Source organism: Pyrus communis, chromosome 17 (assembly GCF_963583255.1).
Source record: "Pyrus communis chromosome 17, drPyrComm1.1, whole genome shotgun sequence".
NCBI classification, from domain to species: domain Eukaryota; kingdom Viridiplantae; phylum Streptophyta; class Magnoliopsida; order Rosales; family Rosaceae; genus Pyrus; species Pyrus communis.
The window spans coordinates 21,423,332-21,443,886 of NC_084819.1; the positions used below are offsets into that span (position 1 = coordinate 21,423,332).

General features: G+C 39.0%; 6 protein-coding genes across 7 annotated transcripts; 2 read left to right on the forward strand and 4 right to left on the reverse strand.

The window, feature by feature from the left end:
- Window positions 1–209: 209 nt before the first annotated feature.
- Window positions 210–2,081, reverse strand: LOC137722225 (uncharacterized). Its single transcript, XM_068461184.1, has one exon. It carries the CDS (start codon window positions 2,079–2,081, stop codon window positions 210–212), a length of 1,872 nt encoding a protein of 623 aa, XP_068317285.1.
- A 1,212-nt stretch (window positions 2,082–3,293) lies between these two features.
- LOC137721711 (uncharacterized protein At4g13230-like) lies at window positions 3,294–4,393 on the reverse strand. Its single transcript, XM_068460737.1, has 3 exons — window positions 4,209–4,393; window positions 3,978–4,037; window positions 3,294–3,884 (listed from the first exon to the last, which is right to left on the reverse strand). Exons 1-3 carry the CDS (start codon window positions 4,329–4,331, stop codon window positions 3,660–3,662), a joined length of 408 nt encoding a protein of 135 aa, XP_068316838.1. The 5' UTR covers window positions 4,332–4,393; the 3' UTR covers window positions 3,294–3,659.
- A 2,138-nt stretch (window positions 4,394–6,531) lies between these two features.
- Window positions 6,532–7,074, forward strand: LOC137722226 (wall-associated receptor kinase-like 6). The gene has a single exon (XM_068461185.1). The coding sequence runs from the start codon at window positions 6,532–6,534 to the stop codon at window positions 7,072–7,074; it is 543 nt and encodes a 180-aa protein (XP_068317286.1).
- Window positions 7,075–7,598: 524 nt separating this feature from the next.
- On the reverse strand, window positions 7,599–10,440 carry LOC137722436 (probable UDP-arabinopyranose mutase 5). 2 transcript variants are annotated; one of them, XM_068461441.1, is made up of 3 exons: window positions 10,102–10,440; window positions 9,071–9,204; window positions 7,599–8,828 (listed from the first exon to the last, which is right to left on the reverse strand). In XM_068461441.1, exons 1-3 carry the CDS (start codon window positions 10,213–10,215, stop codon window positions 7,787–7,789), a joined length of 1,290 nt encoding a protein of 429 aa, XP_068317542.1. In that variant the 5' UTR covers window positions 10,216–10,440; the 3' UTR covers window positions 7,599–7,786. The 2 variants fall into 2 exon arrangements, with proteins under 2 accessions (XP_068317542.1, XP_068317541.1); XM_068461440.1 differs by having other exon boundaries at window positions 7,599–8,974; window positions 9,075–9,188; window positions 10,102–10,439.
- Window positions 10,441–11,886: 1,446 nt separating this feature from the next.
- Window positions 11,887–14,671, reverse strand: LOC137723541 (uncharacterized). The gene is made up of 3 exons (XM_068462740.1): window positions 13,179–14,671; window positions 12,952–13,058; window positions 11,887–12,441 (listed from the first exon to the last, which is right to left on the reverse strand). Exons 1-3 carry the CDS (start codon window positions 14,662–14,664, stop codon window positions 12,214–12,216), a joined length of 1,821 nt encoding a protein of 606 aa, XP_068318841.1. The 5' UTR covers window positions 14,665–14,671; the 3' UTR covers window positions 11,887–12,213.
- A 1,988-nt stretch (window positions 14,672–16,659) lies between these two features.
- LOC137722500 (eukaryotic translation initiation factor 3 subunit B-like) lies at window positions 16,660–20,490 on the forward strand. Its single transcript, XM_068461516.1, has 11 exons — window positions 16,660–16,972; window positions 17,147–17,384; window positions 17,546–17,692; window positions 17,787–17,915; window positions 18,030–18,158; window positions 18,244–18,327; window positions 18,402–18,526; window positions 18,605–18,803; window positions 18,918–19,468; window positions 19,547–19,655; window positions 19,966–20,490. Exons 1-11 carry the CDS (start codon window positions 16,851–16,853, stop codon window positions 20,299–20,301), a joined length of 2,169 nt encoding a protein of 722 aa, XP_068317617.1. The 5' UTR covers window positions 16,660–16,850; the 3' UTR covers window positions 20,302–20,490.
- Window positions 20,491–20,555: the final 65 nt, after the last annotated feature.

The window sequence follows — 20,555 nt, forward strand, 5'->3', positions numbered from 1 at the left end:
TGGAAGAAATTAAAATTATACAACAATCAAGCTTAGTCTCGTTAAGTGAGGTCAGCTGTATGAATTTTAGAACGTTATTGTGTTGGATTTTGCGTCAAGTTTGCCTTTAGCTTATCAAAACATTGTATATTTGAAGTGCTCATTTAAACCAAATATGAAAGAAATCGTAAATCGTATTTACTATAGAAGTGTAATACATAAAAGTACAATCACTCTGGTGGAGGTCCTTCCAGTCGGATGTAGTCGTACATAACTCCGGCGAAAGGTCCCCAGTTTCTTGATTGAGTAAGGTATATGGTGTTGTATCCTTCTTGTAGTCGATAGCTCGGCACATCAACACTGAAAAGCCAGTACAAACCATGAATTCCATGCCTTGCTATGGCATTGTCCTTCCCTATTAGCCCTGTCGAAAAATGAGGTGTGTCGTTCTGGTTGTTGAATCGAACCTCCAGTTCAGCATAGGTTGCCGAAGCCAATGCCAATTGGAGCGTATAATCACAAGTCCAAACGTCTTCAAGTTGAAATACAATTTGCCATGTCGTCGCCTCGTATGTACCGTTTCTGTTTCTTGTCACATGAGCGTAAAACCAATCATCATTGTAATTGTCTGTGCCGACGGTGTAGATGAGATCATGGTCAGGGTAGTAATCTCCGTATCGTTCCCACAAGCCATATTGCCTAAACTTGTTTGCGTAATTGTCAGTGAAGAAACGGTTCACAAGGGTTGGATATGGATCCGGTATGTTGAACTCTGCGGCTGACCGATCCGGGATGCCAATCTCCCACAAGGTTGGACCATTTCTCGGAGGTTCGAAGGTAATATTAGCTAAGTTAATTTCACTTGCTGGTTCAATTGTAATATCATACTCGTACTTGTAGTCCCCAATGAAGCCGGGAACAGTTGCATACAAACTATAGTTCCCCGGTCGAACATCTTTTATGTAGAAATAACCTTGCTTGTCAGCTTGAGTCCAGAACTGATAACCCTTGCATTCCATTTGCCATGATCCCGCGTATCCGCGTGCAGCCAATCCCACATAAGCATAACTTGCTGAATCTAGGCCCTCGTGGATGTACGAATCCCGTATTAGTAACTGACCAGCAACTGATCCACGTTCATCGGAGCTAGGAAAGTCTTTGGACTGAGTGAAATTGTACGGCCAACTCTTTACTTCTTCATACATCTGTTCCTTTGCATTTTCCCAGAGAGAGAAGGATGCATTCGAGCTTGGAATGTCCGAGTTAAGATACACAAAGACAGGACCAAAAACCTTCTTCCAAGCCTCACCTTCTGCGCAGGTCAGTCCAAAACCTCTCCCGACGTAGTGACTACTAAGAAACACAGTGAGGGAAGTTGGTCCCACATGAGAGGTAAGCTCCTGCTTGAACGGCCCTGCTGAACGAAACTCAGTACTAGGTGTGATCATCCAAAGACCTATAGCATCGTCAGTGCTAATCCAACCGTGAACCTTGATGTCTTTGATGTCATTGGAGTATTGGTATTTGTCATCCACCTCTCCTTTAAACTCGGGATTGCTTGGATTAGTTAAAAGAACAGCTTCGCGATAGGCAAGGGCCTGAGCGTGGTCTCCATCGCGATCTTTGGCTGTTGGCATGAATCTTCGTCTGTCGTCTGATACAGCCATGAATTGAAATTTATCTTCTCGAAGTTTCAAAACCAGTCTTGTTTGACCTAGGTGCAATTCCGGCCACCCTTCTAGACGCTCATATATGGCATATGCATAGAACCCAGCGCGGCCACGCTGCATTATGTATCTTTTGTCAACATTTAAGGGTAGCGTCGAATCACCGAGGGAAATATCATAAGTTTTATTAAAAGAAATCTCTATTTGGTCTGCTGTCGATGTAACAATCTTAAATGTTGTTCCTTGTAGTCTGTCCAAGCCATTTTTAGAGACAAGATCCCAGTAACCTCTATTGCTTGGGGGGTTTTTGATTTCGAGCAAGTTGTCAATTCCCTTGTATTGAATTCCAGTGACATCTCCTCCAGGATAAGAAAAAGTGACTCTGACAATGCCATTGTTCAGCTCCACCGTGTTATGAGTTTGTTGTGTTAGCATCTGGTTGAACTTGAGCTCATTACCATTAACACTCCTGAGTGCTCGCCTTCCAGAAATCGTTATCGTCTCAGAAGCACCATTATTATTATGGAGGAAGAAGAGCAAACCCAGTAGTGCGACTGATAAAACTCCGAGGATACCCCGTCTCCTCCATTGCCTCACCTCCTCCATCGAAAGCATGTCACCCTCTCTCCGCTTGGAAAAATAGAATACTTGTTCGTAATAACAAATCAATGTAGTTTTTCTGTTTTGAGATTAACAGATTATATTCGATATTATATAGTCAGGCACATTCATCCTCATGTAGTTAAGACTCCACGTGATGTTGGAACTCCTAATTTAGAGTTTGGTTTGATTTTCCTTAAATTAGAATATACATCCGCTTTTATGTTTCTTTGTTACTTAAAAGTTTTCCTGGACGATTTAGGATGCCTTGTTCCTTTTAATATTCGGTAGATAATTAATTTGTTTAGGATTTGGTTTGAATTTTCCTGGTTAAGTTAGGATTTCCGTTTGGTTGGTTTGGCTCCTTCTTGCTCTCAGGTTAGGGGGTTTGAATTTTGGCAGAGTTCTGATTGCTTTCTGGTATATAATTTTTGTGTTTGAAATCCTCGGGTTTGATTCGAGTGCTGCTAAGCATGTTCCAGCAGTTGGTGTCTCCCTTCGAATTAAACCTAGTATTTGCTAAAATGGAGCAGCTTCGGGTAGACTAGGATCAGGTGATTTCCCTTTTCCTTTTATGTTTCTTTGTTAATTAGAATTTCCAACAACTAGTTTCCTGTAATACTCCGTTGATAATCCGTCTAGTGTCGGTTTGAATTTCCTTGTTGAGTTAGGATGCAAAGAAAGGTCAAGGTAGGTGAAGCTTGAATTGCTGCTCCTGCAGAACATTTTTCCTTCTGCGGGGAGAGGATGAGATGCTTTTTTTTCTTCTGAACATTTTTCCTTCTGTTATGTTTTTCAATTTCCGCGCGCTATCTGTTTCTATAACATTTGGCTCATGTGTTGGCTGATGATAGATCTCGCATCTATAAGGCACGCATTTGCGAAAATTCGCTTGCTTTCGGTTCTAGTGAATGGTTACAGCAACCCGTAATGCCTTATTTTTCTCAGGTTGTGGTTGTGCCAAGGAGTGGCCGCTCATGAATCTAAATTATTTAGAAACTGAGAATGAAAAAAACTCAAAACAATAACAGCTTTGAACTATTTGTACAGATAATTGGGAAGGATTTATTGACACTGGAATTTCCTTTACATTTGATACAAGAGAGAGACCAAACACTTTCTTGCAGTGTAAGGAACAATATCCCAATTTAACAAAATAAAATAAAAAAACGAAAAAAGGAACAAAATATCTCAACAACGGGAGAAGGACTTACGTGAAACCCTAAGATGGTGGTATTCCAGACCAATTATACGAGGCTAAAACATGCCATCATGTTATTAATCTAAAACACACCCGGTAATGTAGGTAAGTCTCTCTCCCATAGTGGATACATTTGAAACGGGAAATACGTACATAACACAATTTTGAAAAGGAGGGTTAACATATGAAATATGAACAAGGGACAGGACGAATTATATGGTCTCTTTCTTGGTATTCATGCTTTTCTTGACCTGCTCAGCATTTTCTTTGACGAATTCCTTGGATTCGTCGGCCTTGCCCATGACAGTGTCTGCCGCCTTCTGGGCGGTGCCCTTAGCTTGGCTCCATGCATCTTGTGCTGTCTGCTTTGCTTTCTCAGACACATCTTGTGCGGTTGCTGACACCTTGCTGGCCATGTCTTTGGCTGTCTGTGAAACCTGGAATCACGCGATGAATCGTCAATACTATAAATTTCCCGAGAAATTTGTGGTTAATTACATGCTACGCAGTAGAGTAAGTCTTGTTTTTACATTTTCAGCAGCATTCCTAGTTTCATTGACTTCTGCAGCTGCATCTTGCTGTGAACTTGCCTGCGATCATGAACCAAATTAATTGTTCTTCTATACATGTAATGTCATCAAGTCCACTAAATTGCAACCGAGGCTCCGAGTTCAATTCCCCCTCCCTTAGTACCGCTTGTATAAACAAAAAAAATACAACAATAAAATCGGGACATGTTTAGTGATATAATTTATACTTACTTGAATACGTCTAGGGGCTGCAGCCAAAAAAATCCTAGGGGTTGAAGTGGCGTTCCTTGCAACGGATGCTCCGACAAGGCCGGATTTGGGGACGGTGGTAAACAGACTAGTTAAGCTTGCCATCGTTGTTTTTCGATCCTTAATTAATGTTGATTTGCTTCTTAATTCTTGTACTGAATTTGTAAGAGGTTGCAGGAAGCCAAGTATATAAAGAAGCAAGAGAAGTGAGATGGTGTGGATGTGCATGCATGCAAATTGCATGGAGGAGTATTTTCCGTAAATGGTTGGCTAGAAAATTGGTCTTTTAACGGTCGATCGGACGACCCAGTCAGTAAGAAATGGGATTCACTAATGTTGTCACTAAATTACTCTGAGGATTTGCCAAATGCTAATTAATTAGTAAAAATAGTAGGCGCTGTTCTTAGACATGACTTATATAATACAGGGGCCACAGGCTATATAGCTAAAAATGGTTCGTCCTAAACACTAAGCTAGAAGGAAGAGACTTTGTTGTTCAGTTTGTTAAGAGCTTTTATCCTTGAACTTGAGACCTGAGTGTCGAATTCGATTCTCCCCTACTTTCCGATTGCTTGTATTATATATGCCAAAAAAGGAACCTAAGCCAGAAAGCTAGAAAGATTGAAATTGCTTAACTTAATGCTCAGCAAATAAGATGAATATCATGGTTTAATTGACACTTAACTGTAAACGTTTAAGTTTTAATGTTGCCTTCATACAGGATTTAATTTATTGATTTTGATTCTCCCTTGATTTATTATTGATTTTGAACCCTTCTGGAAAGTAACCTCTCCAAGAATATGTTCATTTTCTTTTATCTATATATAAATTTCCACCCAAAGTCTTTAATAAATAATATTAATCTTTTTTTTTTCAATTAAATATTAATCTTTAATTAATTTGCTATCTATACCAACTATTCGATAAAAGAAGGTAGTTATCCTATGGATATGCTCCACTATGCCTTGTACATCTGATTTCAGAAGTTGGCTAGCTCGGGTTAGGCGCCATAATATTCTTTACGAAACGACTATAGTTTAATGATATTTTTTTTTCATTTGTAATCATGGAAGGTAAGTTCAAATTTCATGAATGGTCTCGTTATATAAAAAACTTAATTAAATAAATAAAAAACATAGGGTTTTTTTTTTTAATACAACAATATATTTTAAATTAGAGGGAGTTCAGCAAAGCCACACAATGAGCAACCTAATTTAGTATTGAATTTGCCATCCACGAGATTCAAACCTAAAGCCTCTCGTTTACAAGTAAAGAGGAATAAGGTTTGTTAAACTTCTAGTCTGTCAGTGAGCGGGTTAGGAAGGGTCCATGTTTCTTTCTCAGTCGGTAAATATTAAATACATGGGGTGTGCTATCCACACACCTCATTTTTTTTCTTACACATCCCTCGTTAATTTCTATCCGTTGATTTTTTTAATTCATCCGATCCGACGGCCGAAACTTAGAAGGGTGTGTGAAAAGTAAAATGGGATGTGTGAAAACTAAATGTTCTTATATAACCGAAGATAACAAGAGAACACGAACGAGTAGTCCGGATGATGATGATGATCATCATGGTGATGCCCGGATGCTCAAGCAATTATGGCAATCTTACCGACATTCCCAATCCTTTTGAAAGATCTCTAGAATAAACTTTTCTCATTGCTTGTAACAGTAGAGAAAGCGGACGACGACAACCATATTTCCCTAACTCCAACATAGCCATCCGTGCGATTATTCTTTGTTGTAGAAGTTGATGAATACAACTTCTCGTCTTCAGATCTTCTAGACTTTCACAAGAGAGAGACTTGGTTGGAGACGTAAAATGCAAATGTCGAAAAGGATTCAAGGGGGATGGATTGACAAATGAAAAAGGTTGCGTCCGAAACGATGATACTGCATTTAGAAGGCTTGCTATTGCAATAGGTAATTAAGTACTTTAATTTGATTATATTCGTTTGCTTCTTACATGTAGCAGTTTATGATATGATAATAGGATGAAGGATTTGCTCGTCTGATTTGAATACTAACATTTCTCAAATATGTGGGTTAAGATATTTAGTCATGACATTGTGCCCGTCCTCTTCTCAAAAAACGAAATCATAAGCATTTTCAGAATTTGCTCAGGCATACATTTGCCAATGCCTTTTGGCGGTTATAGGGACTGTTTATGGATTTATTGGGGAATAAAGAGAAGAAGGTGCATGAAGCTCAAACAAAATGGTGGGCTATTGCTACAACAACTCTCCGATCATAGAGAACCCGTTGAGACGAAATTTTTAGCGCGGAGGAACTAGAAAAGGCCATGAACAATTATGATAAAAACAATGTCCATGGCCAAGGAAGTTTTGGAACAGTTTACAAAGGAGTTCTATCAGTTAACACGGTGATCGTGCTTTCTTGGATAAACCATCGTAATGTGGTTAAGCTTTTAGGCTGTTGTTTGGAGACGGGGGTGCCCTTACTTGTGTACAAGTCCATCACGAACGGGAATCTTTACAGCCACATTTATGATCGGAAGCAAGGATATTCTTCCTCGGTTCTTTCGTGTCAAACATGTCTTAAAGTTGCGATAAAGATTTCAGGAGCTCTTTTGCACTTACACTCGGAAACTTACATACCTATCAATGCTATCATACATAGAGACGTGAAGACTGCGAATATATTGCTGGATGAGGATTACACGGCAAAGATCTCCAACTTTGGAACTTCGAGGCTTATTTGGATCGATGAGAGTCACTTAACTACGTTAGCACGAGGAACATTTGGATATTTGGACCCGGAATACTCTCTGAGTAGCCAACTAACAGAAAAGAGTGACGTTTATAGTTTCAGAGTGAGCTGCTAACTGGTCAGCAGGTCATTTGTTTTTCAAGGCCGGAGCGTGAAAGAAATCGAGCTATGTATTTTGTTTCTCGTATGAGTAAGCTGCTAACTTTGGTACATGTTTTCTGACGGTTTATCGTTTGGTGAAATGATTTTCGCATGTCCTTTTTTGTCTTTGCACTCCATGTTTATTTCTCTCCCTTTATTCTATTATGATTTATTCAATCTAAAAGGCCTAAAATAATTGCTTAGTATTACAGTCTAATGATAATTCTCTTCACTTATAAATTAGAAATCTTAAGTTCAATTCTTACCAAAAGTCTAATTCGAACCAAATTATTATGACAAGCCCACTGTGAGGTCAATCGAGAAAAGAAAAGAAAAATGATACACTAAAATCACTTCCCATTGTTAAATATGTACTTCTACGTGCTTGTTCGGATCAGCTTTTGTGTTTAGTCCTACCGGTCTGATATTCCCCTCCCCGTAGTTTAGATTAACTTAGTACAGTACAATTGCTTCTATTAGAAAAATAGTCATTAGAAAAACATAAAAGACCAAATTATATAAACCATCTTCATGAAAACAACAACAAACAAGGTATCAATTATTTTCACCCACATATAATCTCATCATCAGTCAGTCTACAAGGGAGATCAACATTAGAAGCTTAGAAAATTCTGTATCAAATAAAGAAGGAATAAAACAGAAGAGGCTGAATCAGAATTCAGGCATTAAACTTCCGGTGCGCTGGATCCCACCGACTTCCAGAGCTTCACCCAATCCGCCATGGCATCACCTGCACGAGCAAACATAGGATCTACCTTTCCCAACTGCTCCTTCACCGCCCTTGCCATGTCGACAACACAGTCTTCTGCTGTCACGGCTGATCGTGGCAACCTAACTGACTGAAAGAAAGGAACCACTTCCTCCATCAGCTTCACACCCTCCCACTCTTTCTTCAAGCTTTCAATGGCATCACCTCTTTCCTTTCTCCATACATAAGGTATCCCAGTTTTTACGCCAATTCCCAGGTGATCGCATATGACCTTTACACACATTCCAGACCATATATCTTCCACTGTCTCCCACCTGATCTTTCCTTCCGCTGACAACCTCAAAGCCGGGAACAAAGCTGGCCCTACCACCTCACGATCAAAAGCAATGTTTATTCCACTTACAGGCATTAAAGATCTCACCGGAACAGTCATTACAGCATCCACATATCGAGAATTCCTCTGCTCTGGCTTGAGGGCCTGTGTTGGTGCATCATAGTCTGCCAAATTGAGCCACAGTCCACATGATAGCGCACATGTAACCCCACTCCTCAGGCTAAATGGGTAACCACGAACAAAATCTGCTCCCTTCCGATACGGATCATAGAGTGTGTTAAAAAAGAATGGGGTAGCTGGAGCTTTGAGATTGGTAATATGCTGTGCCACCACATCTACTATATGACCATTGTTGTCCTTAGCCGGGATGCAGTCATCATCAATTGAGATAATATATTTTTTCCTTGAGACCAGGTAACCAAAATACCTGCATGAGTAACCAGAGAAGAGAATGGAATGAGAAGAGCCCACCATCCGATTTATGTCAGATTTGGTAAAGACATCCACGTTAAATCCTTCTGGAACATGGAGCTCCCCATCCATATCAGGGTCTTTGACAATAATCAGATGGAATGGGGAGAATATTGGTCTCCATTCATTCAAGAATGGAGTCAGGTCGGAGTTGATTGCTGCAACCACGATGTCAACCTCACTGGGGTTGATGCTTGTGTCAGACATCTTCAAACAGGAGTTGGGAGAGAAAAACAACAAAACTTGCACGTGCTTGTTTAATTAGTTGATCTTTGTCTTCCAAAAGTTATATACTCTGCTCACACAATAACACCCAATCTCAAAACTTTTCAGAGCATCCTGCAAGAGATATTATTGTAGGTCAGAAGAAGGCTGCCAAAATCGGTTTCAAAATATTACAGGAAAGGAAGGACACTGGAAATTTTCAAACAAAACTTACTGGTAGGAAGGACAGGGGTAAGGGTCTGCCGAATATTAAGTGCCCGGATTAGTGAAAGTACTTCTTCCTTGCCAGTTGCTACAAACAGCTTCAACACTTTCTCATTTAGCTTTCCTGCTCTCAAAGTTTTCTGCCATTAAACTGAACATTACTATTCCCATATACCAAATGCATAATCATACATGAAAGCAGAAGGCAAACAGAGACCTTAGAAAGCCAAAATGACGAAGGTCTCTTGATTAGAATCAAACAATCAAACACTATTTTTCAATTTCAGCTAAATCTGAAATTTCAATCTATAATTCTCATCAAGCACAACGTTTCACAACGTAACAAACACAGAACACCTTGCTGATCTTTCACAATGGGGAGAGGGATCGGTTGGGGGCTGAGGGTGGGGATGATGTTATTTTCTCTCTGCTAAATCGACATTATCCACTAGTGATCAATGAGAGCAATTTTTTACAACAAATTGCAGGAAACACAACAATCTTGATCATAGGCAGTCCACATCTGTCCCATGATTGTCCATGTGGAGCTACACGACGAACAGATCGAATATAAACATTGATAAAGTCATCAAATTTACATGATACAGGTAGCACTCCAATATCCGGGAAGCTAACACATTCAACATTCTTTACCATAAAAGATTAGACAGATAAACGGTCTTTAAAAGAAATAATTCAGTAAATGTATGCAGGATGACAACATACATATGCTATTACAAAACAAACCTAAAATCCAAAAGAGGTAGAAATCCCTAAAATCCCCAAATCATGCGAATCAGCAATTAATTTCAACCCACGTCGATTGACATAAAAATTTCAAAAATTAAGACAAACCCAATTCATATCTCACCAAATCAAGCCTGCCCATGTCCACAATAAAACAAACAATCCATTTGAGACCCTAAAGAAAGTTACTTTCGCGGTAAAATCAAGAACAAGAATGCCAAATTACCAATCGGTCATGTAAGGTGAAAATAATGAATGAATGAAGAAATAGAGGAGGGTAGAGAGAGTACCAGGAAGAGATCGAGGAGGATGTGGTCAGGGAGAGGAGAGAGATCGGATATACTGGGGAGGTTGAGGACAGCTAAGTCAATAGTGAGAGATAGCAGAGAAGGCGGAGTTCTCATTCAGTCACTCGTACAAACATGAATATTTATGCCTAGAAATCACTCTCTCTCTCTCTCTCTCTCTCTCTCTCTCTCTCTCTCCTCTTTCTCTCTCTCGAAAATTAATAGCAGAGAATAATTGGTCCAACGTGGTTTGTCCGGGATTGCAGAGACTGCAGGGAAGACGAGAGAAGGAAGATCGCTTTTTTTTGGTTTTTTAGATTTCGAGATTTCTGACTGTGTTTTCTCCGTCCATCACGGCCATTGGCCACCTGTGTTTGGGTTTGCACGTCACTTGTCGTTCGCACGTGTGACCGACATGTTTTATTTAAGCTTGGATAATCCAATAAAGTTCCTTTTTTTTTGGTCGATAATCCAATAATGTTCTATTTAACGTAAAATTGGTATAAAAAAAAAAAACGATTGTTTGGAAGTGTTTTAAAATCACTAAGAAAAAATGTTTTGGAGTTTTAAAATTATCTAATGTGTTTTCTATAAGAAGCACAGTTAGACGTTTTTTACATGGAGCACTTCAAGTGCTTTTCTAAAAACATCTCTAATGAAGTCCCATAATCCTTACCACTGTCTATCACCATATGTCTTTAAATTTAGAGACTTTGTGGCTTGGCAGAGTTCTAGTCCCCTATAGTATAGGGATTGGCGGGAGTACTCAAAAGTTTCCTCACATTTGAGGACTATAAATAGGGACAACTTTGGATGGGGATGGAGGCCCACCCACATAAAAGGTTGCATGCTTCTTCCAAAAATTGGGTTTGAGCGATGTTGCAGCTCATCCACTTGCTCTAGCAGCGTGTGGATGCTAGTCGCCAGACCACTGTTGACGCACCTACAGGTTGGGCCTCACATTTTTTTTTACCATAAATAAATCGTCTAGATTTAACTTAGAGTTTTTTATTATATAGTTCTCAAATTTAGGATTTATACTATATGGACTTTTTTATTATACATAACCTCGAAGATTCTCTTTAGTACCTACATAAGTCTTTAAAGGTGGTAATAGAAGTTCCTAGGAGATGCTCTAAGAGCACTTGTACTTTTATTTCATATCATGGCATATATATATATATATATATATATATATATATATATGTAAATCAAACTCATTCAACCTACTGTCAAAGGTTTTAGTACATTTTTACCAAAAAAAAAGGTTTTAGTACATCACATGAGATATGTCAAATGCCATAAAATTCGTGTTTTACATCTTATTGATAACTAAAGATACTTTTGACTACATTTAGTCGAAAAATCTATAGTTCTTCAAGATTATAAAAGACTTTCACTTAATCACTTAAAATATATAAAAAAAGTGACTTTCGTACTTCCCTTCTCTATCTTCTAGCCTCTTCTGCTTTATGTATTTCTTTAAGTTGAGTATTTATCCAATCCAAGAACGAAATAAAAGGGACGTACAAGATGCAAAAGTTAGGTGTTAGAAATCACTCCCGTATTAAAATTCCTAAAGAAAAATTTGCAGCACTTATTAAAACCTTTTGACTTCTTTTATGGCAAGAGCCGAACCGAGCCATTTCGTTAGGTTTTTTTTTTTTATGTCGAAGTCAATTTGTTAGGTTTTCTGCACTTCTACAATTGAATTTTAAACCGCAATACCGTTGACATGTTTAGTAGACTGAGATTTAAAGCCTCAAATAATTACAGAAGAAACCACCATGAGAAGCAAACATTATATCGACCGACGAAAATGGTAAAAGTAGAGCCAAATATACAACTCTTGCAGTTACAGGTACTTAAGTTTACAGATAACTTGAGACTTCCGAGACTAAAGCGCCCTGCGGGCCGGTTGCCGGCAGAGGATGTGAAATCTTACAGTTTCTAGCTTGCGGAGAGCACAAACTTTGGATCAAAACGTTTTCTGGTATCTGCAGCTTACAAATGCTAAACCGATACACACGATCTAATGATCTACTAATTGCCCTTAATCTGACATCAAACCGGAAACAGACAACACAAAATCTACAAGTACAAGCCGCCAGCAACTCACGAGTCCAGTTTAACTCCGATGATGGACATGAGAAAGCGAAGTTTGTGATTAACTTGTTCGAGATCGGGAGGGTCACCAAATGATATCGTCGGGGGTTCTACCCCGGTGAAGAGGTAAAGAGCCTTCAGTTCCTCTATGCATGTTGCATGGGGTGTGCCCTTGTATCCGACTATACTTCGCACAGCACCAATCTTCTCCCGTATTTTAGCCTCATCGTACAGTACCTGAAGATGCAGCGAATGAAGCAACTCAGCTATCGGTCACATTAAATTATTGAAACAATTTGCAACTATAAATATACTTATTCGATCAGCGGGCTTTTATCACCAGTTTAAGTTTCCCTCTAAAACGAGGTCGACAACTCAATAATCAACGAAACATGTAGATTCTCTTATTTTCAGCTTTCTTACTCGGCTTACAACATCATTTCTATTCTGTTAATTGTCAATTTACTTCTATCGGCTCGCAAACGGTGTCCATAGAATGCTTCACATTCTGGGTGAAACTTGTGATAGAACATGAACTAATCAACCATTTTATCAAATCAAATGTGATATGTAACTGAATAGTGTCATGCTAAAAAGAATTATATGTGCTTAAGCATGCAGATAGACTCAACGAGAACATTACAAGGAGAAAAAATCGGTGCAAGGATTCTCCTTTCCCTATTAATTTAAGAACAAGTGTATCTGAGATTATTATTTAAGCTCGTAGAACATAAAATAAACTCTAACCCCATTTGAATGCACGTTGAAGTCCTTCCCGGATGACATCCCAGAATCTGTAGATTCATGAGCAATGCCTGAAACGGGAAGTTCTGTAGCTTCATCACCCACATTACCTGAAGGTCCTCCAAAAGTATGAGTTAATACTAGAATTACTGAACTGGGAACAAATTATTTGCAATAGAAAGAAACTACAGTGCATAAAATTACTGTGATGATCGCTTTAAAAACTTCACCTTCAGAAGTTTCACAAGAAGCACACCAGTCTTGCTGACCAGAAACATTTTTGTCATTGAACAAATGAAGCCCGCCTGCATATGAATTTGAGGATACCACAGTTTCCTTCTCTTTAATCAACCGAAAATCTACGTCACTGATGCTATCCTTGGTTCTCCTTCCTTCCTGTACTGGTTCCTCTCTGATTATCACAGGCTTTTGCTCGTCTTCCACAATGCTGCTCACCACAGGTTTCATATTTCTCTTATCTGCCATTCTCTTTTCTTCCTCTAAAACATCGTTAACATTCTTGGTTTCCCCTATTGGCTTCTCCACTTCTAAATTTTTCTCAGCATTCTTGCTTTCCGAAACACTCCCAATATCTCTAGTCGGTTTGACATCTTCAGAAACAGTCTTTGCATCGTTCGCATATCTCATTTCTTGGAATCCTTGCATACCTTCACATTCATCTGATACTTCCCCAACTCCACCTTCCAAGATACTAGTCGGTTCTTGCGATCCAATACCAGCAATTCTAGCTTCAACTGGTATCTCAATGTCTTCAGCATGTGAACCAATTTTTTTATTTCTTACCTCCCCACCTCCTCCAGTTTCTCCCACATACTGCTTGTTCATCTCCATTGCATTATCAGCGTTGCCTTCATCCCTTATTTTTTCTAGCAATCCCCTTGTCTCTTCCACCAACTCCTCATCTTCTACAATATCACTCACTCTTTCTTGATCCTCGCTCTCTTCGATTACTACGCTAGTCACTTCAATCGGTGCCACTCCCATTTGATCATCAGTTTCATCACCCTCAATCACATTCAATACCAATCCACACACCTCGTCGACTTGATTCTCATCTAGTACAGAATCATCCTTTAAATCATCAGTCAATCCTTCAAATTTCACCTCGTAAATACTATCCAATATTAGCTTTTCCTTCTTATTCGTAGACTCATCAACGTCCTCCTGATATCCATTTTCTTCTACATTTTCATCCGCATCTTCAGTTACATTTCCTTGTGAATCCTCCGCAATGATGGCATCATTTTCCTCATCCACAAATTCTACTCTCATCTCGCCGCCTTCAAGTCTATCCCTCCAATCCCACCCTTCTTCCTTTTCGATGTCAGTCTTCCCTCCTACCCATGTGTCCTGTTCCCATTCCTCATCTTGCTCGAATTCTTCGTTATTCGACATTAACGTTCCATTATTTTCTGACAAAAGAGGAGGTTCACCATAAGGGAGCAACTTGCTCATGATCTTCTCAGTGCAAGCATAACTTGCCAAGACAACACCGGATGGAACAGAAAGGGCAAACCCAATTGCGGAAATAACAACAAGCGGCGGAAGAACAATTGGGGCAGAAGAAATTACCATACCAGTCACCAGAATTTTCAACCCAAGTCCCCATCCCTTGTTCAAGATCCACCTCACCTTCCCATGGTTAGCTTCAGGGGAGTCTTCTTCTAGCTCGGACTCCCCACTTGGATCCTCCATCCTATGCATATATATGATACATGTAGCAACCAAATTATTGCCAGTTAATGAATTGAATTTTGGATTTCGACGAAGTAAATAAACTTAGAATTTTGATAAAACGTCGGAATTTCTAAATTGAAATACATCAATCCCCTTATTCACGTTTGAGGGCAAACGACAGTGGATTTTAATAGAAATCATGTAACAATACAATCTTCAAATAGGGTATCCTGGATAAACCTTAGTCACTTGAATTGCTTGAAAATTGATTGGAAAAAGCGAAAAATTAATTTAAAGAAGAAATTTCTAGGCATCATGTAGCAAGCAATCGAACAAAATAACACTATCCCAAGTAATGAAAAATAAATAGAAACAAACATGATAAATTAATCCATTAATCTGGAATTTAGTTTTCCCCTAACAAAACATAGTCAAGAACCTCAGCAAATTAACTAAAATAATCTTAAACGTAAGATCTAATTACCTGATCGATCAGTACGAGCTACTACTTTGCTTGACTTGGTTTCATGGTAAATCCAGGCAACAGTAAATTTAAATCTAATTGGAATTTTATAATTACCACCACAAAGCTCTTCGGCTGAAGTGAAAGCATAGGAGGAACCCTAATAAAAATAACTCGTAGTCGATGGAGAGGAAGGGTTTATAGCAGACGGCGGATGAAGTCTGCTTGCGACACGCGTTGATAAATTCTGCATGCGACATGCAGACGGATAGGATCATATAATTGTCCTCAACGTGGCTGCAGAAAGCACCGCCACCTGCACCTCCACCTCTGACTAGGCAAAAAAATACCCCCATATACTAGTTAACTCCTTCCACATAATATGTTAGGACGAATCGTTATGTCACCTGAATTTCTGAAACTGTTCGGTCCTTGAACGCCCTTAATTTTGTCTCTGTTTTGAGAATTGCTTATATAACAAGGACCTATTGAAGACTGTTTCTACTACGAATATGTAGCAATATTACTAAAAATGTAACTATTTTAAGAAGAAGCATGTAACAAGTATTTCATAAAACCCCTCTTACGATGTGAAATACTTGAATTTTTTCCTACTAAAAACAAGCCAATAGTGAGGAACGTTTTTATTGGGTTTTTTGGTTGCACGATTTTGGAGACGACCAAAGATGCTTTTACAACAATAACTGCTTTTACGTTTTTCTGCTATACGCAGTTGTTTTTTTCTTTTCCAAATGATGATATCTTATATGCAGTTGGAAGCGTGTTTAATTGTTATAAAAAAATTTAACACTTACAAAAGTCAATTTCAAACAAGTTCTAAACTTGAATGGTTTGGAGGTGCTTTTAAAATGATTGAAAGCACTTTTAATTATTTGGAACAAATTCTTAGTAAATGGAAGTGAATCTTGGAAAAACACTTGAAGTACATCTTGCATGAAGCACATAATGGTGCTTATTGCATGAAACACTTTAAGTGCTTTTGAAATATTAAACTATTTTCATTAAAAACACTTTCAATTATTTCAAAAACACTTTGAAACGAGGCAACGCCATTTAGTCTCAAGGCCATGGCTAGTATTGGGCTTTGGTTGCAAAGTTTTGGAAACAATATCTAAGCCCATGATAGTCTTTTCGGTGGAAGGCTCATGATTGTCATTAAACTTTTTGGCTTGGCCTGACTTTAGTTATATTAATTGAAATTCTGAGAGGTTTTAAAAGGTTTTGATGAAGTTTAGCTGATAGGAGAAATTTCACATAAAACTTTGATATCTCAAAATTTCGTGAATGTTAAATGCAGTACGAATTTTCTCAGTTGTCTTTAATTTCTTAATTTCATAATTTTTTTTTAAAATTAATTCCTAATTGAAAATACTTAATATTATAAATTTCTTTAAACTTCTAATCTAATAGACTTTAAATTTTTAAAAATTACTTCAAACTTAAATTACATACTTTTAATTTATTAAAAAAAAAAAATTCTCAAAGTTCCAATCAAATACAATTACAGATAAAAGACGTAAATATTTATATTTTCGTTTTATTTCGCAGGGACCAGGTTCCAAGTTCCAAGATCCAAGTTCCAACTGACCGAATAACGCATCTGCAACACAACCGATAGCTGCTACACACAGTATCACCAAAACCCTAAAAAGCTTCCTCTTCACCTCCGTCGCACTGCTGCGCGAGGCCCTCTCGAACATCCGGCTTCTCCGATATAAACATGGCGGACATCATGACGTACAATGACATAGAGGCGACGGCGGCCCGAATCGGAATCGACCTCTCGCAGCTCGACCTCGATTCCATCCGCCTCCCTGCCGGCGAAGACTTTGGCATTATCAGGTAATCCTAGCTCCGACCCAAACCCTGACTTTCCAGAAAATTGATAGCAAGATTCGTTCTTTCCCAAACCCTATCGTGTTTCCATAAGTTTGATAACGAAAGTGGTTACGCAGAAATTTTGTGTATTAGAAGCATGATTTGAGTATTTTTTTAATTAATTAAATGGTTGCGTAGTGATGATGAGGATATATACAATGTGGACAATTCGGAGTTGGACGCAGGGTTTAGCAACATAATTGTTGTTGATAACCTCCCTGTTGTTCCTTTGGAAAAGTTTGAGAAGCTCGAAAACGTCATACGTAAAATCTATAGTCAGATTGGTGTGATCAAAGACGACGGCTTTTGGATGCCTCTGGACCCCGAAACCAATAAAACCTTGGGTTACTGCTTCCTTGAGTTTAATACCCCTCAGGTATCTTTTCTCTCATAAATGACAAATTGTGTGTGTATTGTGTTTCCAATGAAATTTCGCAGATTGATAGATACGCGTGATGAATAATCATCACTTGGGTCCCAAACTATGTCTCTGTGTGTGAACGATTGATATGTAACCTTGCATTGTTGTGATTATAGGAAGCTGAGCTTGCCAAAGAGAGGACTCATGGATACAAGCTGGATCGATCACATATTTTTGTTGTCAACATGTTTAACGACTTTGATCGGTTCATGAGTGTTCCGGATCAATGGGCCCCTCCAGAAAGTAAACCGTATACTCCGGGGGTAATTATGCTCTAATCAATCAAAATTTTTGGACATTCTGAAATGGAAATAAGCTCTGGTATTTATTATGTTATCTTCTTGGGCATCATTACAGGAAAACCTACAACAGTGGCTAACCGACGAAAAGGCCAGGGACCAGCTGGTCATTCGTTATGGTGCGGACACGGAAGTGCTATGGAACGATGCAAGGCACCTGAAGCCGGAACCGTTCTACAAACGCACTGTAAGTGGATGTCTATTCCCCTTTACACATTGTTGATGTTTTCCCTCTTAATGGTCACCTTCTCTTATATTGAATACTTCAACCGTGAATAATCATATGTATTATCTGTTACAGTTCTGGACTGAGAGCTTCGTGCAGTGGTCCCCTCTGGGGACTTACCTGGCCACTGTTCATAGGCAGGGTGCTGCAGTCTGGGGAGGCGCCTCCACGTTCAATCGTCTGATGCGTTATGCTCATTCCCAGGTTGTTTTTGGTTTTTGGTTTCAGTTTTAGTTTGTATCTGTATTTGTTTTTTCTCTCGGTCCTTACCTGTGACTGTCAACTGCAGGTTCGACTGATTGATTTCTCACCTGGTGAGAAATACTTGGTGACATACAGCAGCCATGAACCAAGCAATCCTCGTGATGCAAATGTGAGTGAGATTCAATACTTTTTGTGATTTTTCTTTTGCCTTGTTTCTGTTTCTAATGTGAAATTATTTTACAGAGGGTCGTGATAAACATTTTTGATGTGAGGACCGGAAAAGTAATGAGAGATTTTAAAGGAAGCCCAGATGATTTTGCTATTGGAGGAGCTGGAGGTGTTGCCGGGGTGTCTTGGCCTGTTTTCAAGTAAGTTTATATGACGCAAATGTGAATTTGAGTGTTAACTGTATTTTAATGCTTTACCTTTTCTTTTAATATTTGCAGATGGGCTGGGGGAAAAGATGACAAGTACTTTGCCAGGATGGGTAAAAATGTTATTTCTGTATACGAGACGGAAACATTTTCTCTTGTAGACAAAAAGTCAATGAAGGTGGAAAATGTCATGGACTTCAGTTGGTCACCAACTGATCCGATTCTTGCACTATTTGTTCCAGAACTGGGTGGTGGCAACCAGCCTGCTAGGGTGTGTATCTTGTTCCATTTTACTTTCTGTTTTCCTAGATCTGGTCTTTTCTGTTTCCCCTTTTCTGTATTTCACTGTAGGGTAGTTAAACTAATGCTTCATTGATACAAATAGGTGAGTCTTGTTCAAATCCCTGCTAAGGAGGAGTTGAGGCAGAAGAATCTTTTCAGCGTCAGCGATTGCAAAATGTACTGGCAGAGCAATGGGGAGTATCTAGCTGTTAAAGTTGACCGCTACACCAAAACAAAGAAAAGTACATACACTGGATTTGAGCTTTTCAGAATCAAGGAGCGGGACATTCCTATCGAAGTCTTGGAATTGGAGAATAAGAATGACAAAATTATTGCATTCGCTTGGGAGCCTAAGGGCCACCGGTTCGCAGTAATTCATTGTGATAACACAAATGCGAATAACAACCCAAGGCCCGACATAAGTTTCTACTCCATGCGAAGTGCTCACAATACTGGGCGTGTTTCAAAGCTCACTACTCTCAAGGGAAAGCAGGCAAATGCCCTTTACTGGTCACCTACCGGCCACTTCATTATTCTGGCAGGATTGAAAGGTTTTAATGGACAGCTAGAGTTTTACAATGTAGATGAGCTTGAAACCATGGCCACCGCTGAACATTTCATGGCGACAGATATCGAATGGGATCCGACCGGAAGGTATAATTTTGGATATCTTACTTGTCAGTTGGTTTCTTACTTGCATCTTGATTTTGACATGCTAGTTTTGTCTTTCAGATATGTAGCTACTGCAGTGACCTCAGTCCATGAGATGGAGAACGGCTTCAACATCTGGACATTCAATGGCAAGCTACTTTATCGGATACTAAAGGATCATTTCTTTCAGGTAATGCCATTATAGAGGAGGCACTGAATCTTATTCTCATGCTCTATATTCTGACATATTACTCAATTTTAAAAAACTTTAATCATCTCTATTACAATTTACATCAAGGTTCTTACAACAGAAAAAGAAATGAAGGAATTGGGTATAAAATAATTTAGTTTACGAATTCTTTTTTCTCATAGTAATGTCGTAGTGTTGTATGCAATGAAGTTTGTGATGATAGATTTGGAAGTACTACATGCCTTTGTGACAATAGATAAATTCTAGTTGTAATAGATTCATGCTCTAACTGCATAGCCCTTTGTTGTAGTTCTTATGGCGCCCAAGGCCGCCATCATTCTTGACTCCTGAGAAAGAGGAGGAGATTGCAAAGAACTTGAAGAAGTACAGCAAGAAGTATGAGGCAGAGGACCAGGATGTTTCAATCTTCTTGAGCGAGCAGGATCGCGAGAAAAGAAGAATGTTGAAGGAGGAATGGGAGAAGTGGGTGGCTCAGTGGAAGCAGAAGCACGAAGAAGAGAAAGAGGTGAGGAAAAATCTGAGAGACGGAGAAGCAAGTGATGAGGAAGAGGAGTACGAGGCTAAAGCTATTGAGGTCGAAGAGGTGATAAACCAGGTAGAGGAGGTCGTTGCTTTCGAAGAATGAGTGGTGTTCTGATTATAATTTTGGAGCTTATGAATCTAGATCTTGTCTTTTGAACACTGTATAAGAACTTAATACATCTTTAGATTATGCTTTAGAGCCTTTGGATGAATTTTGATCTTCTTCCATGTTCTGTTTTTGTTTCTGAATGTGTTTGACCGAAAGCGTTATAATTTGTTTCGGACTTCCAAAGGTTTGTCTACGCTACGTTATTAGTAGTGTTTTATGTTTCTGTTCCGTTGGAATCTTAGTCCGTT

Excerpts from the sequence above, each read along its gene's own strand:
- LOC137722225 (XM_068461184.1), bottom strand. The coding sequence starts at position 2,081 with ATGCTAACACAACAAACTCATAACACGGTGGAGCTGAACAATGGCATT.
- LOC137721711 (XM_068460737.1), bottom strand. The coding sequence starts at position 4,331 with ATGGCAAGCTTAACTAGTCTGTTTACCACCGTCCCCAAATCCGGCCTT. Across the intron at positions 4,038-4,208 it reads CAGCCCCTAGACGTATTCAA|GCAAGTTCACAGCAAGATGC; the intron begins GTAAGTATAAAT and ends TCATGATCGCAG. Across the intron at positions 3,885-3,977 it reads CTAGGAATGCTGCTGAAAAT|GTTTCACAGACAGCCAAAGA; the intron begins GTAAAAACAAGA and ends GCGTGATTCCAG.
- LOC137722226 (XM_068461185.1), top strand. The coding sequence starts at position 6,532 with ATGAACAATTATGATAAAAACAATGTCCATGGCCAAGGAAGTTTTGGA.
- LOC137722436 (XM_068461441.1), bottom strand. The coding sequence starts at position 10,215 with ATGAGAACTCCGCCTTCTCTGCTATCTCTCACTATTGACTTAGCTGTC. Across the intron at positions 9,205-10,101 it reads TCCTCCTCGATCTCTTCCTG|AAAACTTTGAGAGCAGGAAA; the intron begins GTACTCTCTCTA and ends GTTTAATGGCAG. Across the intron at positions 8,829-9,070 it reads CCTGTCCTTCCTACCAGTAA|CATCAACCCCAGTGAGGTTG; the intron begins GTTTTGTTTGAA and ends GTCTGACACAAG.
- LOC137723541 (XM_068462740.1), bottom strand. The coding sequence starts at position 14,664 with ATGGAGGATCCAAGTGGGGAGTCCGAGCTAGAAGAAGACTCCCCTGAA. Across the intron at positions 13,059-13,178 it reads TTCTTGTGAAACTTCTGAAG|GTAATGTGGGTGATGAAGCT; the intron begins GTGAAGTTTTTA and ends GAGGACCTTCAG. Across the intron at positions 12,442-12,951 it reads TCAACGTGCATTCAAATGGG|GTACTGTACGATGAGGCTAA; the intron begins GTTAGAGTTTAT and ends CTGCATCTTCAG.
- LOC137722500 (XM_068461516.1), top strand. The coding sequence starts at position 16,851 with ATGGCGGACATCATGACGTACAATGACATAGAGGCGACGGCGGCCCGA. Across the intron at positions 17,693-17,786 it reads GTAAACCGTATACTCCGGGG|GAAAACCTACAACAGTGGCT; the intron begins GTAATTATGCTC and ends GCATCATTACAG. Across the intron at positions 18,159-18,243 it reads TGCGTTATGCTCATTCCCAG|GTTCGACTGATTGATTTCTC; the intron begins GTTGTTTTTGGT and ends TGTCAACTGCAG.